Source organism: Cnephaeus nilssonii (genome assembly GCF_951640355.1).
Source record: "Cnephaeus nilssonii genome assembly, chromosome: 3".
Lineage (NCBI taxonomy): Eukaryota > Metazoa > Chordata > Mammalia > Chiroptera > Vespertilionidae > Cnephaeus > Cnephaeus nilssonii.
Window position 1 is genome coordinate 102,637,769 of NC_137074.1, and position 22,630 is coordinate 102,660,398.

The window sequence follows — 22,630 nt, forward strand, 5'->3', positions numbered from 1 at the left end:
TGTGAGAGCGCACTCCTGCGTTGAGTGTCTGCCCCCTGGTGGTCAGGGTGCATCATAGCTATCGTCTGGTTGTAACAGTTGCTTAGGCTTTTATATATATAGATTGACTTCAGGGAGAAAGAGAGAGAGAGATAGAAACATCAATGATGAGAGAGAATCATCGATCTGCTGCTTCCCGCATGCCCCAACCGGGTACTGAGCCCGCAACCTGGGCATATGGCCTGACTGGGAATTGAACTGTGACCTCCTGGTTCATAGGTAAATGCTCAACCACTGACCCACACCGGCTGGACTCATGTTTTCTTTTATATTAAACTTCTTTCCTATTTTTTCAGGATTAATGACAAATATATATTCTTTTGACAGGGAAGAAAACACGCACCAAAAAGAAGGAAACTGAACCTGAAAGTATAGCTGCTATGTTAAGAGGTGAATGGAAGTTTGGCATCATTCCCTGTGTGGCAAAGGCAAACTGCTATTAGGGAACCTACTTAACTTGGATGGTTCTCATGCCCTTTAGAAAAACCCTCCCCGTAATAATATATGCAATAAGGTGGTGGAAAGGGAGGGTTTCAGGGCATTTAAATGGTGTGTGTGTATAGGGGGGTGTGTGCATTTGCATGTGTGTGTGTATGAGTGCATGTGTGTGTGCATGTGTGTGTGGGGGGGGGGGGGGCGGGGTGATGGGCTAGGATCTCCAAACTAGAGAAAATGGGATACAGTGCACAAAGACTTTAAACTTTCCTTCTAAATCTATCCTTTTCTCTTCAGAAAAATGGGTAATTAATCCAGAAGAGCTAAAACTAAATATTTTATGTGAGTTGGAGGTAAGAAATATTTCAGTCCAACTAGTAAATCATGCTCATGGTAAATCGATCATTCACCTTCATTTTCTCTTTCTGTGTCTCTCTTTAAAATTTAGTTTGAGGAAGACTTTATAACATTGTTTGAGCCTTCTCTGAGAACATTACCCAGTGTCGGGCCACCATCCTTTCTGGCATTCAAACAGGAGCATTCCACTCTAGGCACGGACTTCAAGGTGATTTTCATTTTTTCTTTTTTTACTCTAATAAATGAAGTGAAAAGGCACATGATGATTTGCACAAAAGACAGTGAACATACTTTTAAAAAACATAGGCAAAGAGCCCATTTACTTGAAATAGCATTTGGACATAGGATAGCTATGGTAGTTTCCTAGGGTTGCTGCCAAAAAGGGCCACAGACTAGGTGCCTTAAAATGACGAACACGTGTTGTCTCCCAGTTCTGAAGGTGAGAAGTCCAAAGGCAGTAAGTGCCGCACGCAGGAGAGTAGCCTTTCTTGCCTCTTCCAGGCTCCTGGTTATGGTTGTCAGTTCTTATGCTTGGCTGGCAGCGCCCTCACTTCAGTTTCTGTCTTAGTTGCCCTGGAGGTTTGGGGGTCTGGGTCCAAGTGTTTCTCTTCTCCAAGGACACTAGCCATGTTGGATTAGGGCCCACCCTAATGACCTCATCTAAACTTGATGACATCTGCAAAGACCCCATTTCTAGATAAGGCCACATTCACAGGTTCCAGGAGTTGCGACTTCAGTGTCTTTTGCGGGGACACAATTCAACCTGTAGGAGTGGCCATAATGCCTGGGAACATAGATAAGATGTAGATGTGCCATATTGGATCATGTTAAGTGACCACTGCCTGTGCTTGGTGGGCAAGGAAAAGGTCATCTTAGTAATTCCAACAGGATGGCCCAGCACCCGCTTCACGTGAGTGGTGAGAGCCTGCCTGGTGGAATGATTATTCCCAAACTTGGGTGTTATGGGCATGTGGAGAGAGCTGCACAGCCCCCACATGGCAACCCCTTTGATTACTTCTCCTGGATGCACTAAGGCGCAGGCTTATTCCCTGAAAACAAGACACCAATCATGTGAGACGGCCTGTGGCCAGTGCATTGAAGGACTTGGTGGGAAATCTGTGGATGCTCTGAGGTGGTGTTCATTGCTGATTTGTGCAGCACATTGAACTGTGCGATTCTGGTGAGGGGCAACACGTTGACTATATCATGTCATTTAATGTCAACCAACATTTACTGTTTATATTTAGCCCAGGGTTAGTCACCCTATAGACCCTACAAGTTGAAATTCTTTATTCAAACATAACACCTTCCTCCTTCTGAACCACAAAGGCTCATATCCAGGGAAGTTTCTCAAGCTCTCTTCCCCTGACACCTAGAGATGCCCCTGAACATTAGCAAGGTCCTTTCTTCCAGGGACCTGTCCCTGCACTGGCACCTGGGCAGGGATGGCTCCTCCTGCTCTTCGGACAGACCTTCCAGGTCCTCTAGTCCGGGAGCAGAGCAACTGGCTTTCCCACTTTCCCCTCCAGTCATATCCTCTTCAAATGCAGATTACAATCCCACTCATGGTCTTTTGAATCATCTCCACCTTGCTTCACCCCAGGTAAAGGGATACCAAGACCCTTGAATGGAACAGGTTTCAGATGTCCTGGCATTGTTAAGCTCTCCTTCTGCCCTGCTCCATCATCTGGTAGCCATCCTGGATTTACTCCACCGTTTCTCTATTACAAGGCTTTACCATTCCACTCACCCACTAAGTCCTCTGCTTTCAGCTACATTATTGTGTCATTTTAATGGCTAAAGGTATTGAACAGAACTCCAGGATGGTGAATCCCTGACTGTACTGGCCACCTCAGTTACACTTTGGACCCATGATGGCCATCTTGCCAATCCCAGAGAATGGTTCCTATGGCAAATACAGATGCCCTTGTGGCATTCATGACCTGTGAGCCATAATCTTTGTCTTTTCCTGAGACCTGTGCTGAGGCTAGCCTGCTTGCCATCATGACCTCAGATCACCAACATGCCATAATGTATCAACCCCTCACGGAGCCACCTGAACTCCTAACTCCAGATCTTCTTCTTGCTTCCCCTGCTCTCTCCTTCCCCCTCAGGAATTACCTTCATAGCCCAGACCAGAGAATTCAGAGCCCCAATCTGGGCTTCTCCTTGAGAAAGGACTCTAATTTAGAATGGTGATCATTATGAATGGTGACCTGCATAAGTAATGTCAAGACTTTTTTTACCTGGCACTTCTTGAAGGAGTTTATGGCATTCAAAATCTTAGACCATTTGCCTACAATTTGATATATGTTATCTCCTGTCTCTTGCATCTACTTACACACTGTATATCCCCCTCCCCAACAAGAGACTCTGATGTCAACAGTCATTTCTGAAACTTTGTTCTTACACTAAGGAGCCATTCAAAGGCCCAACACAGCTCCTGATGGGCTCAGCTGTACTCTGGTGAACTGCACCCGAGAGAGGCCCTCAGCACCACCTCAGCATCCTCAGTCCTCACCAACTCATTAACAGAAGTGATGTCTCATTCTGGAATATATAGACCTTGCTGGCTTGGTACCTTCTAGTATAGAATCTCAGGCTCTTGAAAGTTTCCCGCCAACTATTTCTGGGAGACTTCAGGGTGTCTGGCAGGAGCTCTCAAGTAGGTCTGTACATCTCTGTACTCCTGCTGTCCTAACGGGCACTCACTGGCCTGCCCAGAGCCCTGGCTCCCGCTGCTGCTTGTGGGCAGGTCTTCATTTTCCCCCCTCTCTCAAGGGAGAAGAGGAAGAGATATTGCTGACGTGTGAATTTTGTGGGAGTGATCTGAGAACATTCCTTTCTGCTATGGACATTTCTTCTGACAGTAGCTCTGAACTAATAAAACATGTAAGTTCTAAAGCAGATTCACTGAGGAAATAGTGTTATTTTAAATACCATTTTAAAATATATGTAGTATTTTCTCCTTGCATTGCCATTCTTTAAAATTATGTGTTAGCAGTCGGGGAAACACAAATCATAAACACAATGGGATACCATTCCACACCCACTAGGATGGTATTAATAAAATGACAGACAATAACAAGTGTTGGCAAGGATGTAGAGAAGCTGGAACCCTCATATGCTATTGAAGGGGAATATAAAATGGTACAGCTGTGTTGGGAAAAAGTTGGGTAGTTCCTCAAAAAGTTACACATACAATTACCATATAACATACAAATCCATTCCTAGGTACATACCCAAGAAAATTTACAATACATGTCCACACAAAAACTGGCACACAAATGTTCACAGCAGCATGATTTATAACAGCCAAAAGGTGAAAATAATCCAATGCCCTTCAACTGATGAATGGGCAAATAAATGTGGTATATTCATAAAATCAAATATTATTTAGTCATAAGAATTGAAGTACTAATACATACTACAACATAGATGAACCTTGAAAACATTATGCTCATTGAAAGAAGCCATACACAAAGTAACGCATATTGTATGATTCCATGTATATGAAGTGTACAGAACAGGCAATAATAGAGACAGAAAATAGATTAGTGGTTGCCAGGGGCTGAGCGGAGAAGAGGATAGGGAGTGAGTGTCAATGGATACAGGTTTCATGTCCTAAAATTGATGGTTGTGATGGTTACACAACTCTGGATACACTAAAAACCATTGAATTGCACACGTTAAATGGGTCAATTGTATGGTATATGAATTCTATCTCAATAAATTTTTTTACCAAAAACTGTTATTATAGATTATTATTCAAACCCCATTAGCCATTTTTGGTTTTTACCCCCTCTAATTACCTTCACCCAGAACTAAAGAGAAGAAAATGACCTCTTTGTTTTTAGCCCATCTGTTGTAGTTCTTTCCAAAATCTGGTTGATTACATCTGTGAGGAAAAACGAAAAATCCAAAGCTCTAAAGAGGAATTCATCTGTATCGACCCTCACGCAGCCCACGGCACTGAGATGGAGCGACTCAGAGCAAAGGAAAAGGCCCTGCGGAGGTAACATGGAGCTTTGGGTATTGGGACTCAGATAAGTGCACTCAGATAAGCTCTTTGTAAAACGAACCTGGTTTTTCAAAATACATAATTTTTGAAGATATATAACCAGTGAAGAGATAAAATTGGTCAAAGCAAACCTATTACAAAACCTGGTGGATGTTATGAGATTCAGGAGCTCCCAGAAACTCAGTGAACTCACTGATTTAAAATAGAAACTTACCCAGATTCTCAGGACAATTCAGAATTCCTATTTTGGAGAAATTTGTCCACTAAACAAAATGGAGATCCATGTGCTTTGATTAAATAACTAGACTCACAAGTAATAACAGATAAAAAGTACAAGGGATGACATTGCAACAGTTACAATTTGTCATATACTTTTTACAGCTTGAAACATTAGATTTATGGATTTATTTATTTTTTTTTGTAGAAAACAGGAGCAACAAATAGCCAAACATTGGGAAATAAAAACAAATGAACATACTAGTTTCTCTGAAGAAGGTGAGTTCATCGATGCTCATGTTATAGATCAATTGTACATCAGAAAGCTCATATGTTTGACCAAGAGCTAAAACTGGCATTTTATTTTATTTTATTAATCCTCACCAGAGAATATTTTTCCATTGATTTTTTTTTAGAGATAGTGGAAAGGAAGGGGAGAGACAGAGAGAGAGAAACATTGATGTGAGACACATTAATTGGTTTGCCTCCTGCATGTGTCCTGACCAGGGCCAGGGATTGAGCCTGCAACTAAGGTATGTGCCCTTAAACAAAATCTAACCGGGGACCCTTAAGTCCACAGGCTGATACTCTATCCACTGAGCCAAACCGTCCAGGGCAAAACTGGCATATTTAAAAAACACTATTTAAAGTTTTCATTCCAGTCGATGCATTAGTCAAAATGGATCAGAAAAGCTGATGTTTCAAGTCATCTGGCTTTTGAAGTTTTTAGTCTTCATCTAGTTGTTATTGATTGAAATGAATTAGCAACATCTATGGTAGTATAGAGCATGTTACAGATAACTGCAAAGAGCTTTTGGGTTCAGTGTCTTTTGTTTTATTAAGCACATATTCCATTTTGTTTTCCAGCTGGGGTATGGTAAATCGGTCAAAAATAAATCAGATTTCTTTCTTGATAGGTTCCACAAGTCACCTGGCCAATATAGTTAAAGAGCTGGGACTGTTAAAGGAGCACTGATGTTAGAATCACAAGCTCTGAATTTATATCCTTGCTTTTCTACTTAGAGGCTGTCTGCTTTGGGGTAAATTACTTAATCTTTCTTAGCATCAGGCTCCTCCTCTACCACTCAGCACTGTGGAGAAGATACTTAGAGACAATATATTTTTGTTTTTTGAACTAAATCTCTAGTACAAAGTTCTTGATATTCAACTGTTTTCTACTAGGTCTAAGGCCAGAAAATTGCACTTAATGAAAATAAACATTTTTCTGTTTTATTTATTTATTTATTTATTTATTTATTTATTTATTTATTTATTTTACTTCCCTTATTGATCTTTCCCCGGCCACTCCCACCCCCACCCCCCCATCACATGCCCTCACCCCTCTAGTGTCTGTGCCCATTGCTTATGCTTATATGCATGCACACAAGTCCTTTGGTTGATCTCTTAATACAAAAACACCAACCCCCGCCTTCCTCTGAAGTTTGATGGACTGTTTGATGCTTCTCTGTCTCTGGATCTATTTTTGTTCATCAGTTTATGTTGTTTATTATATTCCACAAATGAATGAGGTCATGTGATATTTATCTTTCTTCGACTGGCTTATTTCACTTAGCATAATGCTCTCCATGTCCATCCATGCTGTTGTGAATGGTAAGAGTTTTTTCTTTTTTATAGCAGTGTAGTATTACATTGTGTAGATGTACAACTGTATTTATTTATTTATTCATTTGTTTGTTTGTTTGTTTATTTATTTATTTATTTATTTATTTATTTATTTATTTTGGCTTTCAAATACAGAAAGACAATGTTTACTAAATGGAATCATCTATTTTTTTCTAATACAAAGACTTTCATAACTGAAATATTCAACATTATATTACACACTAGAGGCCCAGTGCACGAAATTTGTGCATGGGGGGCAAGGGTGTCCCTCAGCCCAGACTGCACCCTCTCCAATCTGGTACCACTCAGGGAATGTCCGACTGCTGGTTTAGGCCTGATTCTAAACCAGCAGTCAGACATCCCTCTCACAATCTGGGACTTCTGGCTCCTAACCACTCGCCTGCCTGCCTGCCTGCCTGATTGCCCCTAAACCCTCTGCCGGCCAGCCTGATCACCCCTTAACCACTCCCCTGCTAGCCTGATTGACACCTAACTGCTCCCCTGCCAGCATGGTCGTCCCCAACTGACCTCCCCTGCTGGCCCAATTGCCCCCAATTGCCTTCCCCTGTGGGGCTGAGGGGACTGGGGAACTGAGACTGGATGGGCGGGGCTGAGGGGATTGGGGGAACTAACTGGATGAGGCAGGCCTGAGGGGACTGGGGAACTGAGGCTGGATGGGCGGGGCTGAGGGGGTTGGGGGAACTCTGGCTGGATGAGGCAGGCCTGAGGGGACTGGGGAACTGAGGCTGGATGAGGTGGGGCTGAGGGGACTGGGTGCGACCATCTTGTGAGGGCATGACAGTCAATTAGCATATTCCCTCTTTATTGGCTGTGGGCACCACCATCTTTGTGAGGGTATGATGGTCAATTAGCATATTCCCTCTTTATCAGATAGGATGTGTTTGAGGTATAAGTTATATACATAAAATTCACCCGTTTTAAATGTACAATTCAATACTTTTTTTCTTTATTGATTAAGGTATTACATATGAGTCCTTATCCCTCTATTGCCCCCCATCCCACCCCCGTTCATGCCCTCACACCCCCACTAGTGTCTGTGTCCATTAGTTACGCTTATATGCATGCATACAAATCCTTTGGTTGATCTCTTCCCCTTACCGCCACCCTCCCCTACCTTCCCTCTGAGGTTTGAGCATCTGATCAATGCTTCTCTGTCTCTGGATCTGTTTTTGTTCATCAGTTTATGTTGTTCATTATAATCCACTAATAAGTGAGATCATGTGATATTGATCTTTCTCTGACTGAATTATTTTGCTTAGCATAATGCTCTCCAGGATCATCCATGCTGTTACAAATGGTAGGAGTTCCTTCTGTTTTACAGCAGCATAGTATTCCATTGTGTAGATGTACCACAGTTTTCTAATCCACTCTTCTGCTGATGGGCACTTAGGCTGTTTCCAAATCTTAGCTATGGTAAATTGTGCTGCTATGAACCGGTGCATATGTCCTTTCCAATTGGTGTTTCTAGTTTCTTGGGATATATTCCTACAAGTGGGATTACTGGGTCAGTTGGGAATACCATTTTTAATTTTTTGAGGAAACACCATACTGTTGTCCACAGTGGCTGCGCCAGTCTGCATCATTCCCACTAGCAGTGCACAAGGGATCCTTTTTCTCCACATCCTCACCAGCACTTGTCTTTTGTCAATTTGTTGATGATAACCATTCTGACAGGTGTGAGATAGTATTTCATTGTCATTTTGATTTGCATCTCAGGGATGATTAGTGACTTTGAGCATCCCATCTAATAAAATAGTAATATGCAAATTAACCATCACTCTGCTACACCCACAAGCCACAACCACCAGCCACGCCCACCAGCCAATCAGGGGTGAGTATGTAAATTAACCCAACCAAGATGGCTGCAGCCACAGAGAGCAGGAGGGAGGCTTGGGTTTCCCCGGTGATGGAGGAAGCCAAGCTTTCCGCCTGCCCTTGCTGGCCTAGGCCTCCACTCAATGCTACAAAGTTTCAATTATAGAAGATACATTAATCCCAACAGAAATGGCTCCTGCCACAGAGCAAGCAGAAGGCTTGGCTCTGCTCCAGGCTACAAAGTTTCAATTGTAGAAGATAAATAAACCCCAGATACCAGGGCCTCCGCTTGGATCGCTGGGGGGCATGGTCGGCCTGCAAACCACCACAGGCCCCTCACCCAGGCTGCCCCACGCCCCAAGGGAACCCCCACCCTGATCTGGGACACCCTTCAGGGCAAACCAGCTGGCCCCCACCTGTGCACCAGGCCTCTATCCTATCTAATAAAAGAGTAATATGCAGATTGACCATCACTCCAACACACAAGATGGCTGCCCCCATGTGATCAAAGATGGCTGCCCCCATGTGGACACAAGATGGCCACCACAAGATGGCTAGCAGGGGAGGGCAGTTGGGAGGGACCAGGCCTGCAAGGGAGGGCAGTTGTGGGTGATCAGGCCAGCAGGGGAGGGCAGTTGGGGGCGATCAAGTCTGCAGGGGAGGGCAGTTAGGGGTGACCAGGCCGGCAGAGGAGGGAAGTTGGGGGCAAACAGGCTGGCAGGGGAGCAGTTAGACATCAATCAGGCTGGCATGGGAGTGGTTAAGGGGTGATCAGGCTGGTAGGCAGAAGCGGTTAGAGGCAATTAGGAAGACAGGCAGGGAGCAGTTGGGAGCCAGCAGTCCTGGATTGTGAGATGGATGTCCGACTGCCCATTTAGGGCAGTCGGACATCCCTCGAGGGGTCCCAGATTGGAGAGGGTGCAGGCTGGGCTGAGGGACACCCCCGCCCCCGTGCATGAATTTTGTGCACTGGGCCTCTAGTGTTTTTATATGTCTCTTGGCCTTCTGTCCGTCCACTTTTGAAAAGGGTCTAAGTCCTTTGCCCATTTTTTTTATTGGATTGTTTATCTTCCTTTTGTTAAGATGTATGAGTTCCCTATAAATTTTGGAGACTAGGCCCTTATCAGAGATAACATTGACAAATATGTTCTGCCATGCAGTGGGCTTTCTTGTTGTTTTGTTGATGGTTTCTTTTGCTGTGCAGAAGTTTTTTATTTTGATGTGGTCCCATTTGTTTATTTTCCCCTTAGTCTCCATTGCCCTAGGAGCTGTATCGGTAAAGATATTGCTACGACATATGTCTGATATTTTGCTGCCTATTGAGTCTTCTAATATTTTTATGGTTTCCCATCTTACGTTTAAGTCTTTATCCATTTTGAGTTTATTTTAGTGTATGATGTTAGTTGGTGGTCTGATTTCATTTTTTTGCATGTATCTGTCCAATTTTCCCAACACCATTTGTTGAAGAGACTGTCTTGACTCCATTGTTTGTTTTTGCCTCCTTTGTCAAATATTAATTAAGCATAATGGCTTCGGTGAATTTCTGGGTTCTGTGTTTGGTTTCATTGGTCTATATGTCTGTTCTTGTGCCAGTACCAAGCAGTTTTGAGAACAGTGGCTTTGTAATACACCTTGATATCTGGTATTGTGATCATGCCAACTATGTTCTTTCTCAGGATTGCTGCAACTATTCGGGGTCTTTTTTCATTCCATCTGAGTTTTTGTAGAGTTCATTCTAGGTCTGTGAAATATGCCATTGGTATTTAAATAGAGATTGCATTAAATCTATAGATTACTTTGAGTAGTATGGACATTTTAATGATGTTGATTTTACCAATCCATGAATAAGGTATATTCTTCCATTTGTTTATGTCTTCCTTTATATCTTTTTTCAGTGTCCTGAAGTTTTCTGAATACAGGTCTTTTACCTCCTTAGTTACGTGTATTCCCAGGTATCTTAATTTTTTTGTTGCAACAGTAAATGGGATTCTTTCTTTGCTTGTTTCTCTTTCCATGGGTTCATTATTGGTGTATAAAAAAGCCATAGATTTCTGGGTGTTAATTTTGTATCCTGCTACAGTGCCAAATTCATGTATTAAATCTAGTAGTTGTGGGGGTTTTTTATGGAGTCTTTGAGGTTTTTTATGTATAATATTATGTCATTTGCATAATATTATGACAATTAGCATTTGTCAAGTAATGACAGTTTTACTACTTCTTTTCCAATATGGGTGCCTTTTATTTCTTCTTCTTGTCTAATTGCAATGGCTGGCTAATACTTCCTGTACTATGTCAAACAGGAGTGGTGAGAGTGCACATCCCTGTCTTGTTCCTGTTCTTAGGGGAAATGGTTTTAGTTTTTGCCCATTGAGTATGATGTTTGCTGTAGGTTGGTCATATAAGGCTTTTATTATGTTGAGGTATGATCCTTCTATTCAAACTTTGCTGAGAGTTTTTATCACAAAGGGTATTGGATTGTGTGAAATGCCTTTTCTGCATCAATTGATATGATTTTGTGATTTTTATCTCTCAATTTGTTTATGTGATGTATCATGTTTATTGATTTGCAGATATTGTACCAGCCTTGCATCCCTGGTATAAATCCCACTTGGTCATGGTGTATAATCTTTCTAATGTAATGCTGGATCTGATTTGCTAGAATTTTGTTGAGGATTTTAGCATCTATGCTCATCAAGGCTATTGGCCTGCAGTTCTCTTTATTGTGGTGTCTTTATCTGGTTTTGGAATTAGGGTAATTCTGGCTTCATAGAAGGAGTTTGGAAGTATGTTTTACTCTTGAATTTTTTAAAATAGTCTGAGGAGGATAGGTTTTAGTTCTTTGAATGTTTCGTAAAACTTCCCTGTGAAGCCATTTGGCCCAGGGCTTTTGTTTGCTGAACTATTTTTGATGACTTCCTCAATTTCCTCCATAGTTATCAGCCTATTCAGATTATTTTATTTTTCCTGATTGAGTTTTGGAAGGTCATATTTTTCTAGGAATATGTCCATTTCTTCTAGATTGACCAGTTTGTTGGAATAGAATTGTTCATAGTATTTTTGTTTTTTGTTTTTGTTTTTGTTTTTACAATCCTCTGAATTTTGGTGGGGTCTGTTGTTATTTTGCCTCTGTCATTTCTGATTTTATTTATTTGGGTCCTCTCTCTTTGTTGGTGAGCCTTGCTAGAGGTTCTTGGTGAGCCTTGCTAGAGGTTCATCAATCTTGTTTATAGTTTCAAAGAACCAGCTCTTGGTTTCATTGATCTTTTATATTGTGTGTGTGTGGCGGGGGGGGGGGGGGGTGTTTGTTTGTTTGTTTGTTTGTTTTGGTCTCTATGTCATTTATTTCCACTCCTTCTGCTCACTCTGGGCTCTTCTTCTTGCTCTCTTTCTAATTCTTTAAGTTGTAGAGTTATATAATTTATTACCAGTATTTCTTGTTGTTGTTTTTTTTTTTGTTTTTTTTTTTTTTTTTAGGTAGGCCTATAATGCTATGAACTTCCCTCTCAGGACTGCTTTCACTGTGTACCATATTTTGGATTGTTTTGTTTTCTTTTTCTTTTTTTGCATATTACTCTTTTATTGGACAGGATTATTAGAGTTGTTCCTCTTTTTTCCTCCCATAGCTCCCCTCCACCAAGTTCCCACCCCACCCCATTCCCTACCCCCCCCCATTCCCTACCCCCCCATTGTCCTCATCGATAGGTGTACGATTTTTGTCCAGTCTCTTCCAACCCTGCAGTTGTCCCAGAGGCTGCTTACACTATCTTCATATTTTTGGATTCTTTTTTCTTTTTGCTTTTCCAGTTGGGTGTTTTTTGCTTTTTTGTATTTCAAATCTTTGACTTGATTCTTGGGATCCTCTAGTGTGCTGTTGGATCTCTGTATATTATTTTTTATTTCAGTCAGTGTATACTTAATTTCTAGTTGGTCCTTTTTCATATTCTCGAGGGTCTCACTAAATTTATCGGCCTTTTCTAGAAAATTCTTAAGTAACCTTATAACCGTGGTTTTGAACTCTATATCCAGTAATTTACTTTCCTCCATTTCTTTCATTTGTGACCTGTTTCTTTGTCTCTGCATTTTGGCTGCTTCCCTGAGTTGATAGAGTGGCTTTGTGTGCTAGGTGTCCTATAGGGCCCAGTGGCTCAGCCTCCCCAGTTACCTGAGGTGGACACTCTTGGTGCACCCCTTTGTGGGCTGTGTGCACAGTCTTGTTGTAGTTAAGCCTTGATTGTTGTTGGTATTACTGAGAGGAATTGACCTCCAGGCCAATTGTTTGTGAGGATCAGCTGTGTCTACGATGGGGGAACTTCTGTGCTGGAGACACCCTTATGGGGCAAGACTTGCTTCAGTGGGTCTCTGGAGTTCAGAGCATTTGGGAGCTTGTGTCTCCCTACAGATTGAAAAAGCCAGCCACATACTCAGTTGCCAGCCCTCTCCACGTGCATGCCTCCGTACCTCTGGACTTTACTTCCGCAGCTCCTCTGAGTCTCAGTGTGCTTTTCTCGTCCCTTCTAGTTGTAGAATTTCTACTTAGCCAGCCTTCCTGTGGTTCTGGATGATGTCCGTTTTGTCTTTTAGTTGTAGTTTTGAAGTGGTTGTGCATGGCAGCAAGTTCAGGTGTTTACCTATGCCACCATCTTGGTTTCTCCTGGATTGTTTTGTTATTTGTTTCCAGGCTGTTTTTTATTTCTTACTTGATCTCTTTTGTAATGCAATAATTGTTTAATAGCATGCTATTTAGCCTCCAAGTGTTTGAATTTTGTGATTGTTTTTATTGTAGTTTATTTCTAATATTATGCCATTGTAATCTGAGAAGATGCTTTATATGATTTCAATCTTGTTGAATTTGAAGAGACTTTGCCTGTGTCCAATATGTGGTCTATTTTTGAAAATGTCCCATGTGCACTTGAGAAGAATGTATATTCTGTAGCTTCAGGGTGAAATGTTCTGAAGATGTCGGTTAAGTCCATCTGATCTATTGAGTCATTTAGGATTCTTTGCTGATTTTTTGTCTAGAGGATTTTTCCAGTGATGTCAATGGGGTATTAAATTCCCCTACTATGACTGTACTAGATGCCTGGTGCATGAAAATTCATGCACTGGAGGGGGAGGAGTACCTCAGCCGGGCCTGCCCTCTCTCTCAGTCTGGGAACCATCAGGGGCAGGAGGCAACCAGCGATCAGGAGAAGGAGACGCCACATCACACCTCTGCTGCTGCCACTGCCGGCAGTACAAGCCTCAGCCGGCCCTGGTTACCTGAGCCTTGGCTGGCCCTGGGTGGCTGGGCAGCTGCCATCTGAGGCTTGCCTGCACCTCAGGCCGGCCCTGGGCAGCTGGGCAGCTGCCATCCAAGGCCAGCCCTGGTAGCCTGCGGGGCTGAGGGGATTGGGGGTCTCCTGAGGCAGGTGCGCCCCGACAGGGCTGAGTGGACTGGGCACCACCATCTTGTGGCTGTGGGTGCCACCATCTTTGAGGGCAGAGCAGTCAATTAGCATTTTCCCTCCTTATTGGCTGTGGACACCGCCATGAGGGTCAATTAGCATATTCCCTCTTTATTAGATAGGATTGCTGCAGATCTCTGTCTTGATATCTTCTAGAATTTTTTTGTGTGTATTTGGGTGCTCCTGCATTGGGTGCATATATTTTTACCAGAGTTATATCTTCTTGTTGTATTGATCCCTTTAGTATTATGAAGTAGCCTTCCTTATCTCTTATTATTACCTTCACTTTAAGGTCTATTTTGTCAGATATAAGTATTGCTACCCCAGCTTTTCTTTTTTTTTTTCATTTCCATTCGCCTTAAAATATTTTTCCATCCCTTCACTATCGATCTGTGTGAGTCCTTTGTTCTGAGGTAGGTTTCTTGTAGACAGCATATATATGGGTCATCTTTTCTCATCCATTAAGCCAGGCATCCTCAAACTACGGCCCGCAGGCCACATGCGGGTGTTTTTGCCGTTTTGTTTTTTTACTTCAAAATAAGATATGTGCAGTGTGCATCGGAATTTGTTCATAGTTTTTTTTAAACTATAATCCGGCCCTCCAATGTTCTGAGGGACAGTGAACTGGCCTCCTGTTTAAAAAGTTTGAGGACCCTGCATTAAGCTACCCTATATCTTTTGATTGGAGCATTTAGTCCATTTACGTTTAAGGTTGTTATTGATAGGTATCTGTTCATTGCCATTTTTCTTCTTTATGCCTGTGTTCCTTCTTCCCTTCCTATTTCTTCTTTATACAGTCCCTGTAGCCTTCTTTATGCAGTCCCTGTAGCCTCTTTTTGTCTGTGAAGCTCTTTATTTCACCTTCAATTTTGAATGGTGGCCTTGCTGGGTATAGTATTCTTGGATTCAGTCCCTTGCTTTGCATCACTTTGTATATTTCATTCCATTCCTTTCTGGCCTAATGTGTTTCTGTTGAGAAATTAGTTTATATTCTAATGGGAGATCCCTTATAAGTAACTTTCTGTCTCTCTCTGGCAGCCTTTAAGATTCGCTCTTTGTTGTTTACGTTTGCCATTGAAATTATGACATGTCTTTGTGTGGATCTTTTTGTGTTCATCTTGTTTGGGACTCTCTGTGCTTTTGTGACTTTTTTCTTCCCCAAATCAGGGAATTTTTTTGGTCATTATTTCTTCAAATAGGATTTCTAATCCTTGCTCCTCCTCTTGTCCTTCTGGCACCCCTATTATATGTATGTTACTTACTGGTAGTTTCATGTTTTCCCGAAGCTCCCTTAGGCTCTCCTCCTGCTTTCTAATTTTTTTCTCCAATTGCTGTTCAGATTGGGTGTGTTTTGCTGCCCTATCTTTTAAATCACAAATTCGGTCTCCCGCTTTTTCTAGTCTACTGTTGAAACCTTCCATTGTGTTTTTTATTGTAACTATATCAGTTTTGATTTATTCTTGATTCTTACATAAGATTTTTATTTTGTCATCCTTCCGGTTTATGAACTGTATTAGAGACCAAGTGCATGAATTCATGCTCAAGTGTGGTCTGGCCAGCCCAGTCCCAGTCAGGGCAGATCAGGGCTGGGTTTGTTAGGAGGAGGAGATGGTGGGAGGTTGGCCAGCTGGCCCACCTGGATCAGAGCCTGATCAGGGCCCCCAATCAGGGCCAGGCCAGCTTAGGGATGGGGCTTCGGGTGACTGGTCAGCCAGCCCTGCCCCGATTGGGGTTGGGGGGCTGGTTGGGGGTGGGGCCGGCCATTGGGAGAGGCTGTGGGTGGTAGGCCAGCTGGCTTCGTCCACAAATACAGTGGGTGTGGGGTGCCGATTGGGGGCCAGCAGCCTGGGGGTAGGGCCATGGATGGTTGGCCAGCCAGCCCTGGCCCTGATCATGGTGGGGGGGTGATCAGGGATGGGGCTGGGTGTGGGGAGGGGCTGCAGGCTGATCAGGATGGTCGGGACCCATCAGGGGCATGGCCAGACAGGAAAAGGGGCTTCAGGAGGTTGGCCACCCAGCCTCACCCCCTATTGGTGTGGGGGTGCAATCAGGGGAGGGCTGGCCAGGGGGAGGGGCTGCGGGCCTATCATGGTGGGGTGGGCTGATGGGAGCGCAGCTGGTGGGGTGGGAGAGGGAAGGCAGGGGGCATTTGGCTGGCAGGCCCAACTCTTTTTTTTTTTTTTTTTGCAGACCTGGCTCTTGATCAGGGTAGGAGAGTCCAATTAGGGGTAGGCTGGTAGGGAGGAGGGGCCACAAGCTTGGCCACTGGCCCCACTCCCTGTTCAGGCTGGTTCACCGGCCACAGTGGGCATCATAGCAACAGGTTGTTAGGTCGTTATGGCTGAGAAGTGCTCTATGCACCTTCTGGTGACCAGTTCTTTGGTTGTTTTGGTTGTGACACCTCTTGGCCTTTTATTATTATGATAACCCTTACTCTGAATTCTGTTTCTGACATATTGCATGCCTCCGTTTTATTTATTTCCTTTTTCTGGTAATTCCTCCTTTTCTTTCCTTGGGGGTTGTTTCTTTGTCTCCCCATTTTTGCTGTCTCTTTCTGGTCCTGGGCACCCTGCTTGGAGTTTGAGAGGTTGAAGACCTTATCAGGGCAATGGTCTGTAAATTGTTATCCCAGAGGCTGGGTCTGCCTTTGAGTCTCAGACCTTTATTGTCTCTGCTCTGAGTTGTATCCTCTTCTCTCACAGATCTGGTCCCTCAGTTGTCTGCTTTATTTTTTTTTTTAAATCCTCACCTGAGGATATTTTCCATTGATTTTTAGAGAACAGAAGAGAGAGGGAAAGACAGAGAGAAATATTAATGTGAGAGAAACACATCTATTGGTTACCTCCTGCACGAGCCCTGACCAGGGCCTGGGCCAGAGAGGAGCTTGCAACTGAGGTACGGCCCTTGGCTGGAATCAAACCCAGGACTCTTCAGTCCATAGGCCGACACTCTATCCACCGATCCAAACTGGCTAGGGCTCAGTTATCTGCTTTAGATTCTTGAGATGGTGGGAGCATGTGCACAGTTCCTCTGATGTGCGGCTTCCTGTGAGGACCCAGAGCTTTCTGGCGTGCAATTTGCTGTGCAGCTCTGGCACTCATGGCAGGGTTTCACCCTAGGTCCCTCTAGTGGCTCACTTGCAGCACTGTCCTCTGGCCCCGGGGTGGGCACACCAGCTTGCTCCAGGTTGCCCCTGAAGTGCTTTCCTATGGCTTGGAGTGAGGTGTGTGCTGGGTTGCTCCAGGTAGCCCCTGCAGAACTGTCCCAGGGACTGGGGAGAAATGGGTGTAGGTTGTTCTGGGTCAAACAGTCCGAGCTCCTGTGTGGCCTGAGTGGGGCACATGCTGGGTTGCTCCAATTCGCCCCTCCTCAGTGTGGAGTGGGGTTGGGTTGCCCTGGGTCACTCAGTCTGTACTCCCCTGTCACCTTGGGTAAGGTGTGCCTTGGGTTGCTCTGGATGGCCACGGCAGGACTGTGCCGGGAGCCTGGTTGGAGTGGGAGCAGATTGCTATGGGTCACAGTCAGAACTCCCCTGTGGTCTGGACTCAGGCATGCTCTGGGTTGCTCCGGTTCACCCTGACAGTAGGTCTTGGGTCTGGGGGTGGAGCGGGTGCCACGTGGCTCCGGGTCAGGCTACCAGCATGGTTCTGGGGTCTGGGGCAGGGGAGGGGCACAGGGTTCCCCCTGGCTTGCACTCACCACAGGGTCTTGAAGCTGGATTCTAGGACACTGGGTCCTAGCAGGCTGGTGAGGAAGACTGGTGTGGGAGCTCACTCTGGCGGCCCGTGCTCCCTGCAGACATCTGGGGACCTGCTGGGAGGTACTGCGCCACTTACTGCCAGGCACAGTGGTGGTTCCACATGGGTTATGGCTGGCAACTGGTGTTCTCTCGGCATCCTCTCCCCTTCCTTATTGAAAATTGTCTCCTCAGCTGTATCCAATTTGTTAATTCAGGGTGGATATTTTCTGATTTAGTTTATTTTCTAGCCTGCCCCTAGGAGGAGATTCAGGGCACTGCTGCCTGTTCAGCTGCCATTTTGCTTCCAGATCAAGGTGCTGGATCCCAAAGCAATTCTCATTTTTTTTTTAAATTTCTTTATTGATTAAGGTGTCACATATTTGTCCTCATCCCCCCATTCCCATCCCACACCCCTCCCCATGGATGCCCCAACCCCCTGTTGTCCTTAACCATTGGTTAGGCTCGTATGCATGCACACAAGTCCTTTGGTTGATCTCTCCCCCCTACCCCCACCCTCCCCTACCCTCCCTCTGAGGCCCGACAGTCCGATCGATGCCTCCTTGTTTCTGGTTCTGTTCTTGTTCATCAGTCTATGTTGTTCATCATTTCCCCTAGATGAGTGAGATCATGTGTTACTAGAAATATACTTATAAGAACCAAATGTGAGACGAGCAATAATAGTTATGCTGACAGGCAAATGGATCAGTCTGTAGTGAGTTTCTTTCTGGACCAACAGTTCTTTTGAGACCCAATTTCAATGTCCACCAGTTCCTTATGTGTACATGTCAGCACTGACTTTTCAGTTCTGGATGGTGGACAAATGGTGGTAATGCAGGTCAGACTCCCTCTGGTTTGGTCTCGCCCAGACCCAGGGGCGCAGCCTCACCTGGACTCAGGGGCGCACGGCCTCACCCGGACCCGGGACCCAGCATCACCCGGGCCCCGGGGCACGTGGCCTCACCCGGACCCGGGATCCAGCCTCACCCGGACCCAGGGGCGCGTGGCCTCACTCGAACCCAGGGGCGCGCGGCCTCACCCGGGCCCGGGACCCCGCCTCAACCGGACCCAGGGGTGCGTGGCCTCTCCCGGACCCAGGGGCGCGGCCTCACCCGGACCCGGGACCCAGCCTCACCCAGACCCAGGGGCACACGGCCTCACCCGGGCCCGGTACCCCGCCTCAACCGGACCCAGGGGTGCGTGGCCTCTCCCGGACCCAGGGGCGCGGCCTCACCCGGACCCGGGACCCAGCCTCACCCAGACCCAGGGGCGCACAGCCTCACCCGGACCCGGGATCCAGCTTCACCCGGACCCAGGGGCACGGCCTCACCTGGACCCGGGACCCAGCCTCACCCGGACCCAGGGGTGCATGGCCTCACCCGGACCCGGGACCCAGCCTCACCCGGACCCAGGGGCGTGCGGCCCCTCCTGGACCCAGGGGCGCGCGGCCTCACCCGGACCTGGGACCCAGCAGGGCTTTGTCTTCTTGATCCCAATTCCTGTCGGTCAATTCCCTCTCAGCAATTCCTTTGGCCATTTTCTCAAAGTTCCGGGGCGGCTGCCATGGAACTCGCTGGGCGGCGGGCTTGGCGAGTCTCCGGTGCACCCGGTGCACGGCAGCGGGCTGGTCCGAGGTCGCTGCGACGGCACTTGGGTCTGCAGCGGCGGCCGGTCACTGGGCAAGCACTCCTGGATCCGGGACCCAGCGGGGCCTCGTCTTCCCGATCCCAACTCCCATTGGTCAATTCCCTCTCAGCAATTCCTCTGGCCATTTTCTCAAAGCTCCAGGGTGGCTTCCGCGGAACTCGCTGGGCTGCGGGCTCAGCGAAGCTCCGGTGTGCCCAGTGCGCGGTGGCGGGCTGGTCCGGGGTCGCTGCATTGGCGCTCGGGTCTGCAGCGGTGGCCGGTCGCCGGGCGTGCACACCTGGCTGCTTCCAGGGCACTGAGATTCTCAAAGGACTCGGAGGTCAGCAGGTGCAGGGTCTCCCACCCCATGTCCCCCAGGGGCTCGTCTGTCTGTGCTCGGCAACGAGCGGAGCCGTCCCCTCAGCCGGAGACCGCCGGGGGAACCATGCCAAGCACATTCCAGGCCGCCATTGTGTCGCCAGAGCCGTAGTTCTTAAAGTGTGATCTTTGGCTCACCGGCATCAGCATCATTCCGCGTACCCCTCTCTTTTATTCTAGTTGTAGAGCATCTGCTCAACCATCCCTCCGGTGGTTCTGGATGGTGTCTGCTCTGTTTTCCAGTTGTAGTTTCAAAATTGTTGTGGTAGGCAACAATCAGGCGTCCACCCTATGCCTCCATCTTGGTCCTCTCTGTAGTTAAGTCTTGATTGTTGTTGGTGTCACTGGGAGGAATTGACCTCCAGGCCAATTGGCTGTGAGGACCCGCTGTGTCTATAAAGGAAGAATTGCTGTGCTGGAGACACGTTTATGGACCTGGACTTGTTGCAGTAGGGCTTTGGCGCTCACTGAGTCTGCCTCTTGAATGTGTCCCTTATGTGAGTGGTTGAAATCTGGTGTCATCTCACACCGACCACTAGATGCCCTCGTTTCTGGGTCTCCAATGGGGTGCAGGTCAGCTACTGTCTGAGGCCACTCAGCAGGAGTTACAGAAAAAACTGCAGTTTTCTCCTCTTAGCTTGGGCAGTTTTGGAGCAGTCTGACTGGAGCTGCAGTTTATTTGGTTAAGCTGCCACAGGGCAGGCCATTTATATGCAAAAGCTGCTGTTTGGAGCCTGGGCAGGTTTGTAGAATGTCCAGGGCGGGTCTCAGGGCGGGGCGGGTCTCAGGGCGGGGTGGGGTCTCAGGACGTCACTAGGCAAGGGCGTGGCAAACAGCAATGGCTGCAAGTCTGCCTTTTCTGCCTTTCCGCGTTTCCAAGTCCCCGCGTCCCGTGCTCCAGCGCAGTAAACACTGATTGCTGGGCGCACCTCTGCAAGAAAGTCACTCTCACTTTCTGACACGAAGGCCGAGAGTCCAGCTTCTCCCCGTAGGTGTCTGGGTCTCCCGTGCGTCCCCAGAAACTGGATTTCAGAGTGATCGGGAACTTATCTCCCTTCAGGTTGGAAAAAAAGCCACGCGCCCCGTTGCCCGCCACCAGCCCGATTCACGCGCTTTTGTACCTCAGCCCTTCCTCGTTTGTTCCTTCTTTTTCCTTCTTAGTTGTAAATCTACCATTCAGCCAGCTTTCCCGTGGTTCTGGGTGGTAGACGCTTTGTCTTTTAGTTGTATTTTTGAAATTGTTGTGCGCGGCACAGTTTAGTTGTTTAACTTTGCCGCCATCTTGGTTCCTCTCTCATTTTTCTTTTTTTAACAAAGGAATGAATGGTCTCATTTTTGTTTTGTTTTTTTTAACAAAGGAAGGTTCCTCACTTTAATTTAATGAAGGTTGTCATTTTTATTCCATTAAAATATTCCTGATGGAGCAATGCATTTGCAATAGTTTAAAGTTTCATTTTAGAATAGAGGCTTTTGAACATTTAAAACATACATGTACTTCATGTGATTCTTTTCCTTTTAGATCCAAAGCGCAGTAAAACAATTTCTTATCAACTTTCTGTGGATATTACAGAGAAAAAGATTGTTGAAGACAGACTATTTGATTTTGAACTAGACAAAAGAAACATGTCCATCAGTAGTTGTGATTCTAGGACAGCGTGTGGAAAGGTAATTAGCTTGTAATTTTTTTCTTGCTACTCTTTAAAAATTAGTTTTACCTAAAAGTATAAAAGCTATCATGATCAATATGGTAGCTTGTGTACATGGCACATTTAACTATGTGTCAAAAAGAATTGGTATAGCCTGGCCAGCATGGCTCAATGGTTGAGCATCAATCTAAGAAATAGGAGTTCATGGTTTGATTCCTAGTCAGGACACATGCCCAGGTTTCGGGCTCAATCCCCAGTGGGTGCATGCAGGAGGCAGCTGATCAATGATATTTCTCTCTCTCTCTCTCCCTCTCCCTTCCTCTCTCAATAAAAAAAATATATTTTTTAGAGGAATTGGTATAGACTTGGCCTTTTAACTTCTAGACTTTACAACAATACTTTACATATGTTTTATGGGGTACTAGTTTGGTTAAAGCCTTTTTACTTTAAAATGTAAATTGTACATTAAGGAACATTTGGAACCCTTTGAAAACTAAAAAGAAAGGGGAAAAGTCACCAAAACTCTCAACCACTTACCAAAAAGATCATTATTAATATTTCAATATTTTCTAGACTTGCAATAGCCGATATAGTAGCTACTATTACATACAGCTAAATTTAAAATAATTAATATTAAATAGAACTTAAGCTGTTATTCTTTTTTGTTGTTGTTGTTAATCCTCACCTGAATATTTTTTTTCCATTGATTTTTTTTAAAGAATGGAAAATAGGGGAGAGAGATAGATAGAGAGAGAAACATTGATGCAAGAGAGATACATTGATTGGTTGCCTCCTGTAGGCACCCTCTGGACCCTTCAGTCCATAGGCCGATGCTCTAACCACTGAGCAAACAAGCCAGGGCTAAACTGCAATTCTTTAGTCATACTAGCCACATGTCAAGTATTAAATAGCTGTGTGTAACTAATGGCTACCAAATTGCAGGGCAGATATAGGACATTTTTATGGTCACCAAAAGTTTTATTAGACAATACCCATTCTGGACATTTTTATGCAATGGTTTTTGTAAACATACTTATAATTTTATTATACTAGAGGCCCAGTGCATGATTTCGTGCATGGGTGGGGCCCCTTGGCCTGGCCAGCAATCGGGGCCAATCAGGGTCATCTGGCCCAGTCCAGATCGGGGCCAATAGGGGCTGTCCGGCTGGGAGGAGGGACCGTGGGAGGTTGGCTGGCCAGGGGAGGTTGGCCGTGGGAGCACACTGACCACCAGGGGGCAGCTCCTGCATTAAGCATCTGCATTAAGTGTCTG

General features: G+C 45.5%; 1 protein-coding gene across 1 annotated transcript in view; it reads left to right on the forward strand.

Annotated features, from left to right (window-relative positions):
• ERICH6 (glutamate rich 6) overlaps positions 1–22,630 on the forward strand; it is a gene marked incomplete at both ends in the record, with an annotated part of 80,192 nt that overhangs the window by 22,007 nt on the left and 35,555 nt on the right. Inside the window, 7 exons of the mRNA XM_079766345.1 lie at positions 367–429; positions 772–827; positions 923–1,039; positions 3,613–3,723; positions 4,689–4,846; positions 5,277–5,347; positions 21,231–21,376. Of these exons, the coding sequence (XP_079622471.1) occupies positions 367–429; positions 772–827; positions 923–1,039; positions 3,613–3,723; positions 4,689–4,846; positions 5,277–5,347; positions 21,231–21,376 (722 nt within the window). The remainder of the gene's footprint in view (positions 1–366; positions 430–771; positions 828–922; positions 1,040–3,612; positions 3,724–4,688; positions 4,847–5,276; positions 5,348–21,230; positions 21,377–22,630) is intronic.